Consider the following 18,701-nt stretch of genomic DNA (forward strand, 5'->3'; position numbering starts at 1 on the left):
ATCACACATTGAATCTTTTACTATAGCCCATGCATCTCTGATTTTTTCCAATTTGTTTTTCTGACAGTTTTCATATTTCCTACATAACTAGATTTGGTTGTTTAAATCTCATGCTCTGCCTTGTGAAATTGGACTTTAAAACCAATAATTTTGAGTTTCAAATTTAAAACATTTTTGGGTTAATAATGTCCTTTTCGTTTTACACTAAGCTCTAGTATTCTGTGTGAATTCCGCAAATCCTCATTTTCCCCCCATAATTTGCTGTTTTCTTTTATATATTAAACAGTGTTTTGAAGGCCACTCAGCAGTAGATCTACCTCTTTAAATTATTTTTTTAAATAAATTGGATTTAAATTAAAAACAATCTTATTTACATATCAATCCCAGTTCCCTCCTCTCCCTCCTGTGTCCTATGCAACTAAAGACTATGTGGCACTGGGCTGGAAAATGGCTTATAGGTTGGTCTTGTAGCGGACCCAATGGTGGGTCTCAAGCATCCACCACTCTAGCTCTAGGGCTCCAACATCCTCTTTCTAGCTCTTCGAGAATAAAGGTACATATGCTGAGATCTGGGCAAAATGCTCTTATGGATTAAGTAATAAAATAAAAAAGTTAAAAAAGATTATGTGGTACATGTCACACACTCATGTCTTCCTGTAAACGTTTTATATCAGACTCATGGTTGGATCTGTTTTTCCTTCACATATTTATGATTTCTTATATTCATGTAAATGACACTAATTTAGGAGGATTTTAAATTCAAGAACCTTTATGTTTTTTGTTTTGTTTTTTGAGAAAGGGTTTCCCTGTGTAACAGCCCTATCTGGTAACAGAACCTGTGGGAATTTCTAGCTTTATATTATCAATTGAAACAAAAAAAAATCACACAATTTAATATTAAATTCTGCTATCTATGGAAAACTTTCATGGAGGTTCTCAGACAACTCCAGCTGTAGAAACTCCAGGCTCATCTTATTAAACCTTTTCACTTATTTTAGTCATATCTTTTAGAGGGAAAGTTTCCCACTTTTTAGCTAAAATGCAACTACATTTTTTTTTTTTTGCATGTGTGTATGTGGAGTGTGTGTGTGAGGGCCTGACACTGTCAAATTTCTTCCTTGATTGTTCTCCACTTTATTTACTGAGGCAGGGTCTCTTGATGAACTTAGAACATTACCAAGCTGATAGTCAGCTAGCTTACACCAGGGATCCCCTGACTCTACCTCATGAGTTCTGGGACTCAGGTAGCTGTCATGCTTGCCAGACTTATGCAGGTTCTGAGGAATCAAGTGAACGTTACACTTGCACAAGGATTTTCCCAACTGAGCAACCCCCAGCCCTGTAACTCAACTGTATTTATACATTTAAAATATTTTTCTTTAAAAATCCTTATTTAAGGAAAATGAGGCTTTTCTTTTTTTCCAAGTACTGGTTCAGTTCAAAATTCATGACAAATTTGTAAATGATTCACCAACTAGAATAAAGTGTTTCTACAACTACCCAAACCAACTCAATGCTGTCACTGAGGAGATTATGGACTTGGCATGATTAGAATGGCTCTGTTTGAGGCTGCATGTGGGCATGAAATATTTAATTACATTGAGACAAAATAGAACAAGAATTGATATGGGAAGTGAGCCATTTCTGCTGGGTTTGAGCAGGTGCTGAGGGTGGTAAATAAAGCAGAAGATGTATAAAGTGCTTGGGGATAGTAGAGCAGAGGTCACAAGACAGTATTCTTTACCAGTGCTTCTCAACCTTCTGAATGCTGCAGCCCTTTAATACAGTTTCCCAGGTTGTTGTGACCCCCAACTATAAGATCATTTTGTTGCTGCTTCATGACTGTAATTTTGTGGAGCTCACAACTCACAGATTGAGAATCACCATTGTTATTGTTTTGCTGCAGCTGCAGACAATGAAACATGAACCACAAAACTCAAAAAAGCCCACGTGGAGTTTATTGGGAAAGGGAGCAAAGGGAGGGGTAGGTGTTGGCCAACCAGGAACAGAGATGGAAGGGGAAAGGGGGGGGGGAGGAAGAGGAAGAAAGGGGAAGAAGGGGAAAGTGGAGGAAATAAAGGGAAAGAAGGGACCAAGAGGTGGGAGTTGCTCGCTTAAAAGGGAAAGTTTGCACATGCGTACAGAGTCCTTACACAGTCAAGTAACACACCGTGTAGCCATGCAACACAGGGCCTTTTGAACTGTCTAAGTATCTGCCTGAATGCCAGTTATCAGGGGCTGGGACACCATAATGCCTTAATCCTTGCAATCACTGCTTTAGACTCTGATGACTGTCCATAGTTTATGTCTTTTACCACTAACTCTAAAGTAACTTGATAGGGATATCAACCAGTTGCTTTATATAATTAATTAGCTAATTAATTAGCTGATTAACTGATTTTATTTTTCAAGACAGAGTCTAACTGTGTAGCCTTGGATGGCCTGGAACCTGCTAAGTAGATGAGGCTGGTCTTGAACTCATAGAGATTTGCTAACCTCTGCTTTCTGATGCTGGGTTTAATGACAGGTGCCACCATACCCCATGTTAAAAAAACTACTTTAAATGAGAAAAGTAAAGAATAATATATCTTGATCCTCAGACAACAGGAAGTGAACTGAGTTCCACACTGAGCATAACTTCAGAATAAGAGACCTCAAAGCCCACCCCCACAGTGACACACTTCCTCCAACGAGGCCACATCTACTCCAACAAGGCCACACCTCCTAGTAGTGCCACTCCCTTTGGGGGCCATTTTCTTCAAACCACCATAACCACTCAGCACAATCAAAGTACAAACTGGGAGTCTGCTTTAAAGTGGCCAGTGTCTGCTTGGAGAGAAACATTTTTCACAGAGCAGCCTCTAGTACATTTAAGGAGAGATTAGAACACAAAACAACTACATCATGGTTGGCAGTTGAAGGGGGAAGTAAAGTAAGTAGTTTAACAGAAGCCAAGAACATGCTGTTAGCTGGACATCTTGACCCTGAGTTTCTCAAACAGGCTTAAGTGCTTTCCTGTAGGCCCCTGCATGAATCCCGCAGACGCCTTGAGCAAGCGTGAAGCTGTTGGAGGGAACTCCTTGCCCCAAGGCTTTTGTTGGTACTCTTCCCGTTTTGATGACACACACCTCGTGACAACACACACCTTGTAGGGAGGAGCTAAGCCTAAAATTCCTGTAATTTTCCACTGTGCTGTAAGTCAGTGTTTAAGCCCGTTCTTTCACCTCAATAAACGGCATTCGGCATTTGGTGTTCCGACATTGCCATTGAACGGAAAAAAAAAAAAAAAAAAAAGAATAATATAGCAGAATAGGACAGCAAACAGCTCACACGTTGATCAGCCATCAAGCTTTTCCATAAAAGAGAGATGCCAGCTAGGAAGTGAGCAGCTGAACTGATCTAGCAATTGCTAGCTCACCCCTGACCAGTGTATTATGGGAATGAACAACTGTGAGTTTCTGATTTTGGTCACAGTGAATGAGTATTCCTGATTTGTGTTTGTGTCTTTCCTGATAGTGATAAAGCTAGCACTATTGGTTTGTTTGCTGTTACAGTAAGGTGTTTCATGTATTATGGGATAGATAAGTGCTTTTTATTAAGAATAGTAAAATTAATACTAAAATATTTTACTACTATTATCATCAGTAGTCATTGTATTGGTAACTGTGTGTGTATACACATATATGTGTGAGTGTGTGTTTGTTCATATGTTTGTGTGTGTGTGGGGTGCATATTTATGAGTGTTCATATACATGTGGAGGCCAGAAACTGACATCAGGTACCTTCCACTCATTTTTCTACCTTATTTTTTGAGAGGTGGCCTCTCACTGAACTTGAAACATACTGATTCGCTACAAGGACCTGGAAGAGAGTTGCAGGGATCCTCATCTCTCTGTTCCTACAGTGCTGGGATTACAGGCATGTGCCATAGCTTTTTAGCTGGGCCCTGGAGGTCTGAACTTGGGTCTCCTTACTGACCAAGCCATCTCCCTAGCCCCTGTTCTGGATATATTCCTAGAGGCTTAGGAGAAATGGGCCCCATTTAGCTTAAAAGCACCAAATTATCTAGATGATAATGCTTCAATTTCTCATTTCACACTTAATATCTTTTTTTGTGACAGTGGTTCCTGATTTCAATTGCATTTCCAAGGTCCTAACTATATAGCTTCATGCAGATCACCACTAACTACTTCTAATTTTAAAAGGCAAAAATCACCCCTGATTTGAATTCAACGCAGCATGGAGAATATACTCTTGATTATAAGATAAATTGTGAGGCAAATTCTAGGCAATATGCTGCATTAGAAACTTCAGATAAATGTGTTGTGGATGTTCAAACATTTATTCATCATGGGCCTTAGCTATGGCTGGCTTCTTATAGTCTATCTAGAGTTAAGCCATAACAAGAAAAGGGGAATAAATGAATATGCTTTAACAGTTTACTAATCACTGCGACAAGCACTTTACATGTGAGGTGGAATCTAGTTTTAGAACCACCCAGTGAGCTAGATAAAACCAGCCCAGTTGTTCAGCTGAGGAAAGAGAGTAGAATTTTCCCCAATGCACCTAGCTGAAGTAAGAATTTGTGTTCACAGATTCTGCAGCCTAACTTAATGAAATGCAAATTGGCAACCATAAACTATATCGCCTCTTCATGTTGTGAGCAATTAGTGCAAAAGTGAAGCAAGGAATTGCCTCTGAGCTGGTAATTACTGAGGTCAAGGATGGCTCCATTCTTCAAAGGACTGGAATCCATATGCATTCTTTCCTGTGGAAGGACAACGGGTGTGCATTGTAGTTAGGAAAAGTCCATTCATTCTTCTGAAGACACTTACTATTCTTCTGTACCTTCCTTAGACCCCTCCTCTTTTAAATTTAGAGCACACTCCAGGCTTCTAATAAAAAGCTTTTAGGCTTATCCATTATGGTGGCACTAAAAGTGGCCTGACCCTAGGCTCTGAGAAGTAACTTGGAAAGCAGTGTGATTCAATTCAAAGACTACTGGTTGTCATAGGGTTGCTCTCTTCTGTATGTTTTCCTTAGATAGTTCATCCACACCCAGCCATGCATGTTCTTGACTTTCATTCCATAGATGGTAAATTGTGACCTCTCTCAGATTCCTTTCCCACTGTGATTCAAACATGCATGACCTGTCTGATACATGTATAAGCATGTACCTGTACAAGCTTTATAGACTGATAGGTTGAATTAGGAGAGACAGTGTTTCCTATCTATGTGTTATAACCTTGCTTAGGGAAAGAGACAGCATCCATGGGGCTGGGTGGGTGAGGACAAGTGGCTAGGAACAGTATGATAATAATGTATTTTGCTTCTGTGAATTCAGTGACTGAAGGGTTAGGAAGGAAACTGAATGCTCGGGAAGGGGTGGTGAAGAACAGTCATAGACAAATTGCAAACTTGACTTTAAATCTCCTGGCAGCTTTTGGCTTTATTGGTCCTTCCTCTCCTAGCATCTTCTTCTTTCCCTTGAGTCCTTCCCCATTGTTTGTGGCTTCTCATCCAGGACAGTGGTTCTCAGTGTTTAGACTCTTTGACAGCTTGTATCAAGGCAGATACTGGTACTCATGTTCAAAGCTTCCAATTGGTGCTATAGTCAAGGAGTTGCTCTTCTAAGAAACTTCCAATTGTAGCTGAGGCTGTGGGGGCATGGCCACGATTTGGGAAGCAGTAGGCAATGGGATTTGTTTGGTCATCCTAATATTTTCAATCATTAATTCATGTAGTCAACATTTACTGAGATATTATTGAGTCAAGCAATGTTGTCTCAGTTTACTCTCTCTTGCTGTGGAAAGTACCAGAACCAACTTGGGGAGGAAAGATTACAGTCTATCAGTGAGGGACTTGGGGGCAGGAGCTCAAGCAGGAACCTGGAGGCAGGAATTGGAGCAGAGATCTTGGAGGAACATTGCTTACTGCGTTTCCCCTAGCTTGCTCAGCTTATTTACTTATACAACACAGGACCACTTGTCCAAGGTGGCACTGCCTACAATAAGCTGGGCCCTCCTCCTCATTCATTAACCAAAAAGTTAAAAAATTATGCTCCATAGGCCAATATGATGGTGGTAGTTTCTCCACTGAGGTTTTCTCTTCGCATTTTACTCTAGTTAGTATCTAGTTAACAACAACAAAACTAGTCTGCTCTATGGAGGGGCTCTAGCAGGTCCGAGCATGGCAAACATAGGCCAGATCATGGCAAACACCGCAGACAGGTTTTGCCCTTTTACCCCTTTTCTTCTCCCTTGTTAAAAATCCTTAAGTTTCTAAAACTAGCCCACAAAGTTTATTCTCTTATTTGGCCATGGACTCATTGCTGAAACAAAACACCAAGGTCTGGTACAACAATCAAAATTCATTATTTGGCTAATATGTCCAATCAGGATTTACCAACTCATCCTAGTAAAACTGCCCCCCCCCATCCTTTTTCTCGTAAAAACCTACTCCTGCAGAATTACCATCTTTTGGTTCTCTATCTCTCTTGCTTGTCTTGCTTGCTCTGGCTGCTGCTGCCTTGCAGTCTCACCCAGACTCCCTGTCCTCAGGGTAATATATCTTCTTTGTATTGAGAATTTGGTATCTGGGCATGTTCTGTACTGATTCCAGGGAGCTAACCTCCTTTTCAGTCTTGTTTCCCAAATCTCACAAAGCACTCTTTAGCAGGAAGGACTTGAATTGCAGGCTGTCACTCTCTTGTGTGAGATAAGTCCAGCACCACCCTTCAATAAAGCTCTTAATTGTGTCTCAGGTGTCAAATCTTGTCACTCATACACTTATAACCCTGTCACTTCTGGTTACTGTACACAAGCCTTGCTCATGCATGTTTTCTGTCTGTGCAGCTGCTTAAGGGCAAGTCACCACTTGCCCTGCTGCTGCTGCTGCTGCTGCTGTCTCCTACAGTATGACATGGTCCACCCCTTGGATGCTGCCCTGTCATGCTCTCAAAGCAGACAGCATCTAGAAGTACCTGAGCAGCACTGGAGAGAGCCCTCAGATCCTGTGTGTCGTCTCCTCAGCTAAAACCCAAAATGTGTTGGTTGTGTCTCATTACACCTCAGAATATTTCCATCAGTGTCTTCCTACACTTGTATCTCCCATGACTCTGTTAGGGCTATCGAAGTGAGAATGGGTGAGTGTGCAAGGCTTGTGATATTATTCCATGTGATCTTTCCTAATCTAATGTTTTGATAGGTTCACAATGCATGTATGTGCAGTTACACATCCATATATCAGATACGCTGCACATATTTGAATCACAGAAGCTGGCATATGAACTCTCAAAGTACTAGATTTCCACCGTTTTTCCCCTTGAACTTGTATGCTGCTTACTTACAACTCTGAAGCATTTCTAGTGTGCACAATTTAATCTAGCATAGCTATGGAGCCTCCCTTCCTTCAAATACAACCCCACCATTTACTTTCTCTTGTCTGAATTGTGTTTGCGGTAAGGAGAGATGCTTTGCAATTCTGGTCTGATTTCTTGCTAGAGGCTCACGTGTTGAGCCAGCTTTGACTGATCTTTACCTATTTTTGAAGATGCAGATCTCTGCTGTGTGCTTCTGTGCAAGCTGAGGGTATCCTGGGGCCCATATGCAGGTACAGCCTCTTCCCCATGTGTGGTCTGCTGGCAGGGGTGGGGGCAGCACCCTGAGGACTCAGTGCCACCTCTGATATAGAAATACTTGTTCGGATTCCCCAAGTATTTGGTAATAGTTTAGGTAGCCTTCAATTAATTTACCAGATTCTTTTTTTTTTCCCCTGATGGGGCCAGAGGGTTGGCTCAGTGGATAAGAGTGCCAGCTGCTCTTGTATGGGACTCAGGTTCAGTTTCCAATGCCTACATGGTCACTCACATCCATCTGTAACTTCAGTTTCAGAGGATCCAACACTGTCTCTTGACCTCCATGGACAGCAGGCACACACATGGTGCACAAACATGCATGCAGGCAAAATTCTCATACACAACTCTCATACACAATAAATAAAATAAGAAGACTCTATGATAACTCTGGATGGAAGCAAATGGTAATTATTTTAATATTCATAAGTCATCTAAATATTAAGAGGTAAAATAACAGCCTTATAAGTCCTTCTTATTTCAAGCCTAAGTTAAATTGGCTGCTATACATTTGGGGAAGGTTGAGACAGGGTCTTGCTATGTACTCTGGCTGATTGTCCTGGAACTTGCTATGTAGATAAGTCGGGCCTTCAACTCATAGAGATCCCCCTGCTTCTGCATCACAATTGCTGGGATTAAAGGCACACGCCATAACACCTGACTGATGCTATATATTTTGTCTTTTACAGTCTGTTCACACAGACATTTCTGTTAATACAGCACAACTTTGAAGAGGTGGTACCATATTCCTGGGGAAATGAGGCCAAATGAATTATGGCAGGACATTTCTTTACTGGGGAAAGGCCAAGAGCCTCCTTTTGCTCTTAATCAGGTTTAGCCACAGATCAAGGAAAGCACATCCAAGACAAGGAGACGTCAGGCATTTCATCCCCTGGAAATATAGCTACCCTGTCTCTTGCTTATGTATGAGGCTGTAAGCTGTGACAGTCAGTGTCACTTCACAGATTTATAAGGGCAGCTCTGAGGAAACAGGCTCTGCTGAAGCATTAATTCCACTACAAGTCAATGTAGACAAGTAGCTCAGTAGGAATGGTATCTAAGTGTGACCTTCTTATGCTGTGCAGATATGCACAGATTTCTACAAAACAATGTAAAAAATGGGACTTATTTTGCATACAGTTGAAGAGAAAGATAAAATATAGAGTGCAGAGTGATATTGAGATAATTACAAGCTGTTATGGTGGCTCACACTTGTAGTACTAATGAACCTGAGGCAGGAGGATTGCTGTGAATTCCAGGCTAGCCTGGGTGATAGTGAGACCCTGGCTCAAAATAATAAACAAGACCACCACCAACCAAATAACAACAATAACAACAATAAAAAACTCACTAAAGTCACACTCCTTAGTACCAACTAGACATCTACAATCTTTCAAGAATTATGAAAGTGAGAGCACTTCAATTCCCTGATGGGGTGACTTGATGTTGTCCAGGCCTGGCATGAGAGTAGTCAGCAAATATGTGAGTAATTTCCACTTGGGAAGCAGGAGAGAGGCTGCAGCTAAATTGTAGTTCTGGAAAAGTGGTGCATCCTAGATGGCATGAAGATGGTGAGGGGTTAGGTCCTTAACATGTAACAAGCAAGGGTGAACAAAGAAAAGGGAAGGCTTAGTGAGGGAGTTTCCAGGGAGAGTTTCTACTCATTTTCCTTCACTTTGCAAATAGCTTTCAGGAGGAGGGGGGCTTGAGCTCACAGGGGCACACCTGACAGGACAGGGAAATGAGAATGCCCTGGTGGGAAACTTATGCCTATGGACTGTCTAATTTGGATCTAGAGTTGTTCCAGGCTGAAAACAAGGCAACTTTCACCATAATTGGATCTAACAAATGGAATTCTTAGAATCTATTTCTCTTTTTTTTTTAACTTTGGCTTCCTTGTATATTATTATTTTTATGGAGAGAAATATTTTAGGTACAGGATTTATTACTATCTCTGATAATAGTAACTTTGAGTGTTACAGATGCACAAATTATGTTATGAAAAGCTTTTCACTTGTTCTGATTTCAGCTTCTCTTCAGTTCCACACTACCCAATAGCATCACTTTACTTGGTTTCAGTTGAGATCTTGAGTAATAGGTTTGGTTGTTATACCAGGTAACTAAGGGTGTGTGTGGATGGTGACTATTTAGTTGTATTTCTTATGAGACATGGGTAAGGAAACCAGCTTGTTGGTCATCTTCTGACATGCTGCCTCAGAGAACAATCGGGAGACTATATATCTATATCTATATCTATCTATCTATCTATCTATCTATCTATCTATCTATCTATCTATAGATAAATATAGCAGGGGCTTGGTAGATTTCAGAAAGTGAGGAGATATCAACAGCCAGCTAGAGAGACACTATGATATTGTCCCCTTTGAAGAGACTGCAAGATGATCATTGGAAGGTCAGTTTCACATATACCCCATGCCCAGGAACTGCTCCCTAGATTCACAATGTCAAAGAGGAGCTTTTCTGCTCTACTTCTCTCCATCTGCTACCCTTGAACTGTGGGGATAGCTAGAGCCAGGCTTAGCATGCAGTGAGGAGGTAGATGGATCCAGAATGGACTCTTTGTACAGGAAAACAAAAACAAAACAAAAAACCCCAGATGGATCTCCTTGCTTTTTTGTTTGTTTGTAGATTTTTTTTTTCTTCTGTGTGTTTGTGTGTGAGTGTTGACTCATGAATACCTGGCCAGTGCTCTGTCAATGAGCTATAGTTCCAGCTATAGGTTTTTGTTTGTTTTGCGTGTGTGTGTGTGTGTGTGTGTGTGTGTGTGTGTGTGTGTGTAATTCTGATGCTGTGCCCATCTCCTTGCCAGGCTTTTTGAGAGGCCAAGATAGCTTCTGAAGAGGGAACATGATGTATCTAAAACATAGATACATCTAGGACTAACAATGACTGGAAAACTTTAAACCCTCTCCCCCTAGCTAGAGGAGTCCTAACACCCACCTGCAGTTTCACTCAAGAGCTGGAGAAAGCAATGAGTCCCCAGGACAGGTCTCATGGGTGGTGGAAGGAATGGTACTCTGAGGGATTTTTGATTACATCTAATGAGTTTCATCTGTTGTATTGACTTTATTTTTGCAACATAAATAATGTCCTGTGCTTGTTCCAAATTCTATAATAATAGCTTCAGCTTGACACAATGAGCCTCAGTAGAAGATTCTTTGAGAGATTCAGTAAGATGTGGACAGGGGGAAATAAAGCCAAACATATTACCAACTATTCCAGGTGGTCCTTCCATCATAGCTGTCTCCCTTAATCGCAATGGGAAACTCGGATAAATGCTGTTGTCTGGCTGTTGGATGCAGAATGAGAGACAGAGGATTAGACAGGTGTGAGTACACATCACAGCCCTTGAGGGGGATTGCTTCTTTTCTAGCCCATCCGTTGCTGACCACACACCTTAGCGTCTGCTAACCCTTGTTGTGACTGAGGAGGAAGAGAATGGCGTGACCATTATGTTGAGGTAAGAGAGGAGTCAGCCACACTCATCAGCACATACAATCTTTATTTGCTTCCTAGGCATCCGTAAAATTGACTTTAAGATGTCTGGAAGAGGTTTCTTCCAAGTGCCTATTTTTAACTCTTTCATGTAATATTTCATGTTGTTGAAAACAGGACTTAAGATCGCCCACACATCAGGCAAGTGTTTTATCTCAGCCCATGGCTTTTATTTGTAGAGACTTAGGCCAATTAATCTTTTGAATATATGAAAAGTATAAGATAGCCGTGAAAAGCAGCTCAGACGTTAGCCCCTTTCAGAAAGTTCTGAGAGAGTCTCTAGAAAATAAATTCATGTTCATGGAGTATGTACTTTAAGAGTTAGGGAGCATAAAGAAAATGCCTTCAGTGCCTGAATTCTCATGAACTTTAGCTGAAGCCTGTCTGGAATTCAAGACTACTCTCCATCTTGGAATTTTGCCTGTTTTCACCATGTACCAGAACTTCTAAAGAGGAAGAAAAGTTTGAGAATGAGGGGGGGGCATTATAACAGTATTTTTATGATTAAGCAGCATCATCATCGTCCAATCTACTCTGATCTTTTTCCCAACAAAGAAAATTGCCCCTGTTTGACTCCATGTGCTACAGAAGCCAAAAAAAAAAAAAAAAAAAAAAAAAAAATCCCAGTGAGACCCCCAAGGCTGTCCTGCCTTTGTGCCAGGACATGCAAATAACCCAGGCCAATCACTAACCTGTTTGTAAAGACCTCCAATCAGAATGAGCCCAGGCTGCCTCCTAAGTGCTGTTGTTGGTTGCAGTTGTTGCTGTTGTTGGTTGCAGTTGCACACCACAAGTGCCTTCCTGTCTCCCACACTCTTATCTCACACTTCCACTTTCCTCCTCATTTCCAGTAACCCCCTTCTTAGCTTTGTCTCCACTTCCTGGCTGTCTCTTTCCAGACTTGGCGGGAGACAACTGTTGGTCTGCAAACAGCCCAGATGTAAGGTAAGTTGCAGGGCCTGGCCCTCTGGTGTCTGATCCCCCCTCCATAGGGTCAGGCAGGGGTCAGCACTCCTCATTTTACAAGCTTTTATTTGGCAGTGGGGTCTCCAGCAACCTTAGCAAACACTTCAGATCACTTCAGCTCCCCAAGGCTGACATTGCTGTGTTGGTTAGCAATGGGACACTAGAGGGCTCCCAGGGGTTGAAAGAGGCAGAAAGTTGTTTGAATGAAAACTGATTCCGAACTGTGTTTTGAGAATTCAAAATTAAATTTTATTTATTTTTTACTCATCTTTCAAAAAGAACCTCCCGAGCCTGAAAATTGTGCAGCAGCCTGTTTACAAATAAATTTGGTTTTGCTGTCAGGAGCCAGCAGCTTTGAGAGCTGAGCTGAGGCGCCCGAAAGGTGAAACTCTTTTGACCATGAAATATGTTCTCCTTACATGCCGCAGCCTCTTCGAGTTCTGTGCATTAGGGTCAGGGATTCCATTCATCCTGGAGCTGAGCGTGCGGCCAGCTGGGTGAGTAAACTGGTCTTTTTCTATCTAAACCAGTTTCTTTCTCTGTTTAAAAAAGTGGAGAGAAAAAAGAAAGTGGAGATTCTTTTCTTTCATTCTGCTCTCTTTAGTGGAAAGAAAAGAAATAAAAAGTAATTGCATTTGTGGATTTGTGGTGTGTGTGTGTGTGTGTGTGTGTGTGAGAGAGAGAGAGAGAGAGAGAGAGAGAGAGAGAGAGAGAGAGAGAGAGAGAGAAAGAGAGTAAATGTTCCTCTTTCCAAGCAACACAGACAGTAAAGGCAGTTAAATACCAGTGTAAGGTATTAGAACACCCTGTGGGGCATTTCATTTAAAGAGAATATGTTTTTGACAAAGTAGTTAGTACATATCTTGTAAAAAAAATAAGGTTGCTTATATAAAAATTTAAATGTTTATTACTTGTCTCGAGTCGCTTCTGAATCACACAAAGAGGGTGTTCTGGGGAGCCTGGGTTGAAGACGGTTTTTAACGCGCACTACTTCACAGGTGTAGCATGGCTTTAACCATAAACCAGCAAGTGCTCTTTGCGGCTTGTTTTCATTACTTTAAAGTGAAATCAGACTCACACAACTGTCTTGTTTCCATGTTTTAAACTTTGACCTCAAACTTGATAGTGTTTATGGAAGGAAAGGGTTACTCTCCTCTTTCCTCTTGCAGAGGAACCAAAATGGGTTGAGATGGTGACTCAGTCAACTTCATTTCCACTCATCCCCAGAGTCAGCCTTCTTTTCTCCCGGGGAAGGCTGATAGAAGTTCAAAAGGCTTGTGGTAGCTAGTGTCCTGAGAGTTCCCAGCGCCAGCAGCGACCCCTCTCTTTCACCTCTGCCTATTGGAGACCACTTAGATATCGAAGAAGACTGGGCGGCTGGATTCAGGAAGCTATGAATCATGTCACTCGAAACGAGCGGCAGACTTTAAACTCCATTCAGCATGTGGAAACGGCAGAGAAATGACCTGTCCAGACAAGCCGGGGCAGCTCATAAACTGGTTTGTCTGCTCCTTGTGCGTCCCTCGAGTGTGTAAACTCTGGAGCAGCCGGCGTCCCAGGACCAGACGGAACCTCCTGCTGGGCACTGCCTGTGCCATCTACCTGGGCTTCCTGGTGAGCCAGGTTGGCAGGGCCTCCTTCCAGCATGGACAGACCACTGACAAGGGGCCACCCCACAGCCACGGCATCTCCAAGGTACTCTTTCCGGAGATACCCCTGGATGGTACCCTGGCCCCTCCAGAGTCGCAGGACAATGGCAGCACACTGCAGCCCAACGTAGTGTACATTACCTTACGCTCCAAGCGCAGCAAGCCTGCCAATATCCGTGGCACGGTGAAACCCAAGCGCAGGAAGAAGTATGCAGTGGCATCTGGGGCCCCTGGTCAGGAGGCGCTGGTTAAGCCATCCTTTATACTGCAGGAAGTTGCACGGGCAGCAGATGCTGAAGTACCTGGCTATGCTCAGGTTGGAGAACAACCCTGGAGGATGCTGCGTGGTCCTGGAATCAGAACTGGTAGTTCAAACTTGCGACAGCCTAGGGCGCGAGAGAGCAACATTCGGATTTACAGTGAGAGCGCCCCCTCATGGCTGAGCAAAGAAGACATTCGCAGAATGCGCCTGCTGGCTGATGGTGAGGTGGCTAGCATCCTGCCAGCTGTCTCTAAGAGTGGTGCCCACTTGCTGGTATTGGAAGGGAGCACCTCAGGCTCTGTGCCTGGCTGTGGGCCTAGTCCCTGTGGGTTACTCAAGCAGCCCTTGGACATGAGTGAAGTGTTTGCCTTCCACCTGGACAGGATTCTGGGTCTCAATAGGACCCTGCCATCCGTGAGCAGGAAATCAGAGTTCATCCAAGGTAACAGATTCACTTGCTTCTTATTTGCAGCTGTTGGGAATTTGGGATCATTTTCTCTTTTTCCTCAGCCTCTCTAAATGATTTTTCTCCACCCACGTTTCCCATTTGGACAGCAGCAGCAGCAGCAGCAGCAGGAGCTGTCTTTCCATACTCATGGCATTCTTTCTCCCAGTCTGGTGACATTGGAGTTCTAGCAAGCACACAGCTTTGCTGGGCATGTGAGAGTAAGCCCACACTGTGCAGACGTCGCTCCCTCCCCATTTTCGTTGCTGCACTTTTTGTGGCATATTAAATCTAATTAAAGCCAATGACAGTTTGCATGATGACAAGAAGCCAGGGTTGAGGTACAGAATGTGCCGACAGCCCCTTACATTATTACAGGTTTCTATGGAAATTTCCTTCCAATGACGGTTTAAAGAGTAGGAGGGTGCTAGAGAGATTGCCCAGTGGTTAAGAGCACTCAGTGCTCTTGCAGAGGACCAGTGGTGGAGTTTTGTTAGCAATAGACACATGGCGGCTCTCAACCACCTGTAACTCCAGTTCAAGGGAATGCAACACTGTCTTCTGACCTCTGCAGGTACTGGGCATGTGTGCAATACACTTGCACACATGAAGAGAATCTTCTACACATAAAATAAAGATTCAATTAAAAAAAAAGAGGAAACTGAGTTAATTACCTCTCCTCAGTAAGTAGAATCTATTCCAGAGGTTCAGACAGACCTGACTGCGTAAGAACCAAGCCCTTTACTTCCCCTGTCACCAATGGATTCAGCCTCTTTATCTAATAAGTAGAGAAAATAAGGAGAAGCTGATGTGCCTAGAATGTATACTTAACTAGTCACGTGATTTCTTCAAACTTACATGCTTACAGAGCATGATTTTCAAAACTGTGTCTTCCTGGAGCACAAAGGTAGTGTCTAGGGCCTGTGGCCTCTAACTGAGGTGCATGGTCACAGCGCTGGTCTGTGGGAATGATCATGCCACATAGAGGATACTCTTTGAATAGTGATACCATGTCAGGGTTGGAATCTGAAGTTCACCCAGTCAGTGGCTTGTGTTTCAAGATTAAAACAATTAAACTATATGCATATGGGTATCTGAGTATTGGCTTATGGTTGTAGTGCTCTCAGGGTTCAGAACAGGGCATTGGAGCCCCTGGTATTAGACATAATGCAGTATATAATGGAGTATTGAAGATAATTTACTACCATGGACCTGGCATCATAATGCATGTGGAAACCCCATATAAGGACAGAAGGGCCACACCCCCAGCCCCTATTGTTTTTGTTTTAAGCAGGAAAACTCTGAAGCAATATAAGGTTATACATTTTTCTTCAAGCCACATGGCTAGTGACTCGTGAAGATAGAACTTGTTCCTGTTTCTTCACAGGCTAATTATTTCTCAGGTTTCTTCTGTAAACCAACACCATATTTTCAATACAACCTGGGACAGTTATGGGATAATGACCAAACTGTACATATTTTAGCATGATATCTTATGATTGTGCTACTAAGTCAACAGATTTACTTCCTTTTTCAGTTCAATAGTATAACTCTGACAATGTTTTCACTCAAGAGAAGTATTGATGCTCCACTCTGACCATTGATATACTTATTTTCAAATGCAAGCTAAAATTCTAATATTTAACATATTTGCTTGTTTGGTGTGAACATAGGCAAATGAAAATATGCTAATTTGTCTTCTGCCTCTCTTTTCTTACACAAGACTTTCAAATTATTATTATTTTTTGTTTAAATTTGAAACAAGCTTGTTTTACATGTCCATCTCAGTTTCTTCACCCTCCCCTCCTCTCCTGTCCCCCTCCCAACACCTATCCCATTCCCTTTCTGATCCCCAGGGAGGGTGAGGCCTTCTATGGGGGATCTTCAAAGTCTGTCATATCATTTGGAGCAGGGCCCAGGCCCTTCCCCATGTGTCTAGGCTGAGAGAGTATCCCTCTATGTGGTGGGCTCCCAGTTCATATACTAGGGTTTACTGATCCACTACCAGAGGCCCCGTAGACTGCACAGTACTCCTAACTAACCCCCGTTCAGGGGGTCTGGGTAGGTCCTATGCTGGTTTCCCAGATATCAGACTGGGGTCCATGAGCTCCCCCTTGTTCAGGTCAGCTCTTTCTGTGAGTTTCTCCAGCCTTGTCTTGACCCCTTTGTTCATCACTCCTCCCTCTCTGCAATTGAATTCCAAGAGTTCAGCTCAGTGTTTAGCTGTGGGTGTCTGCTTTTGCTTCCATCCGCTACTGGATGAAGGCTCTAGGATGGCATATAAGGTTGTTGTCAGTCTCATTATCGGGGAAGGACATTTAAGGTAGCCTCTCCACTATTGCTTAGATTGTGAATTGGGTTCATCTTTGTAGGTCTCTGGGCATTTCCCCAGTGCCAGATTTTTTTTTTTTTTCAAACCTATAACAGCTCCCTCTATTATGGTATCACTTTTCTTGCTTTTTTCTATTCTCCCCCGACTCGATCTTCCTGCTCCCTCATGTCCTCTTCTCCCCTCCTCTTCTCCCCTTCTCTTTCTCCTAACTCTCTCTCCCCTCTCCACCCACGCTCCCAATTTGCTCAGCAGATCTTGTCCCTTTCCCCTTCTTAGGGGGGCCATGTATGTCTCTCTTAGGATCTTCCTTGTTTCCTAGCTTTTCTGGCTGTGTGGATTGTAGGCTGGTGATCCTCTGCTCTATGTATAAAATCCATATATGAGTGAGTACATACCATGTTTGTCTTTTTGTGCCTGGGTTACTTCACTCAGGATGGTTTCTTCTAGCTCCATTCTTTTGCCTGCGAATTTCACAATTCCATTGTTTTTTCCCCCTCTGGGTAGTACTCCATTGTGTAAATGAGTCACATTTTCTCCATCCATTTGTGGTGCTATGTTAATATATTCAGATGGATGTTTTTATATTTTATATAAAGTAAGATAAAGCAGACTGTGACCATGTGAAAGTCAATACATTTAAAAGGGAAACCCAGGGCTAGGCTAGATGGCTTAGCACGTAAAGGTGTTTGCTGTCAGGTCTGATGAACTGAGTTTGATCTCTAGAACTCATACAGTGGAGGGAGAGAAGCAATCTCTGAAAGTTGTCTTATGATTTCCTCAAGAGCTCTAGTAGGTGTGTGTTTTCCCCACAATGAACAAACGAATGAGTGGAAACCCAGTGCCCTTTGTGACCTCTGAATTAGTAGCTTTCCACAGCTTCTTAAGACTCTGCGTGTTACTGTGAATGGGTCTTGGGAACACCATTTGAGTAGCATTCAAACATTTTGTTATTTTTTCATACCCAGCATGGAAGACGCATTATGTATGCTTTATTTTTAGGAGGCTGTTTTATTGCCATGGAGCTGTCATACTGAATTAAGGTAGGCTAGTTCCAAAACTTTTGTGCAGTATGCTGCTTAAATGACAAACTACAGGCACCCCACAGACTTCCATTTAAATTCATTGTGTATCCTAAGTTGCTCACTGTTCCCAACTCTCATTGCCTCTTATTCTTACAGAGCAGGAGAAATATATTGTGTTTTACTTTTTACCCCTGACTTCTCAAGTTTACTGGAACAACCGTGGGGAGTCCTAGCTGATGGTCTATCTGCCAGGGTTGAAGGACAGCACCTTTGCTTTTTCTGTTGTTTAGGGGGTAGGTGGAGATGGAATTCATTTGCTTGGAGTTCTGAGGATGCTTCCACAATTTGGGAACAGTGGTTCTGAATCCTGCAAACCTTCAGTATGCCCGTAAACTTTCTTATAATATTTATTCAGGAGCGAATAATCATGTTTTATTCTTAAAATTTGTGCTCAAAAGCACATTGTGTTCTTTATCAGAAAAGCCTCAAGGCTATTTCTTTAGCAATCAAATTGAGCTGCTCAGCTTAATACTTGCATTCATTTGGGGACAAAAGTTTACTGAACATTTCTCCCAAGCATCACTGGCTGGCTGCAGTGTCCTCTTGTTTGCCTACTACATACACTCACAGACACACTGGAGACCTGACAATCTTCTGCTATGCATCCGGAATTCTTCCTTTATCTTACACTGGACTGGGACAGAAGCGATAGTGAATGGTTGTTATGGTATTCATGCTGTAAACATGTGCCTCAACTCCACGCAAATCTACGCCTCTAGAATTGCATTTGTCTTTTTTGCTTTAGCAAATGTTTATTTAGCACCCACTTTATACCCACTTTATCCCCCCTCCAGTCCTTGGAGCTGCATACCAATA

At 42.5% G+C, this 18,701-nt stretch overlaps 1 protein-coding gene across 1 annotated transcript in view; it reads left to right on the forward strand.

Annotated features, from left to right (window-relative positions):
* The first annotated feature begins 12,490 nt into the window (after window positions 1-12,490).
* The window catches only part of Gask1b (golgi associated kinase 1B), a 42,638-nt gene continuing 36,427 nt past the window's right edge, over window positions 12,491-18,701 (forward strand). The window contains exons 1-2 of the mRNA XM_051199476.1: window positions 12,491-12,612; window positions 13,285-14,468. Of these exons, the coding sequence (XP_051055433.1) occupies window positions 13,577-14,468 (892 nt within the window). The 5' untranslated portion in view covers window positions 12,491-12,612; window positions 13,285-13,576. The remainder of the gene's footprint in view (window positions 12,613-13,284; window positions 14,469-18,701) is intronic.

This window comes from Phodopus roborovskii, unplaced genomic scaffold, assembly GCF_943737965.1.
Source record: "Phodopus roborovskii unplaced genomic scaffold, PHOROB, whole genome shotgun sequence".
NCBI lineage: Eukaryota > Metazoa > Chordata > Mammalia > Rodentia > Cricetidae > Phodopus > Phodopus roborovskii.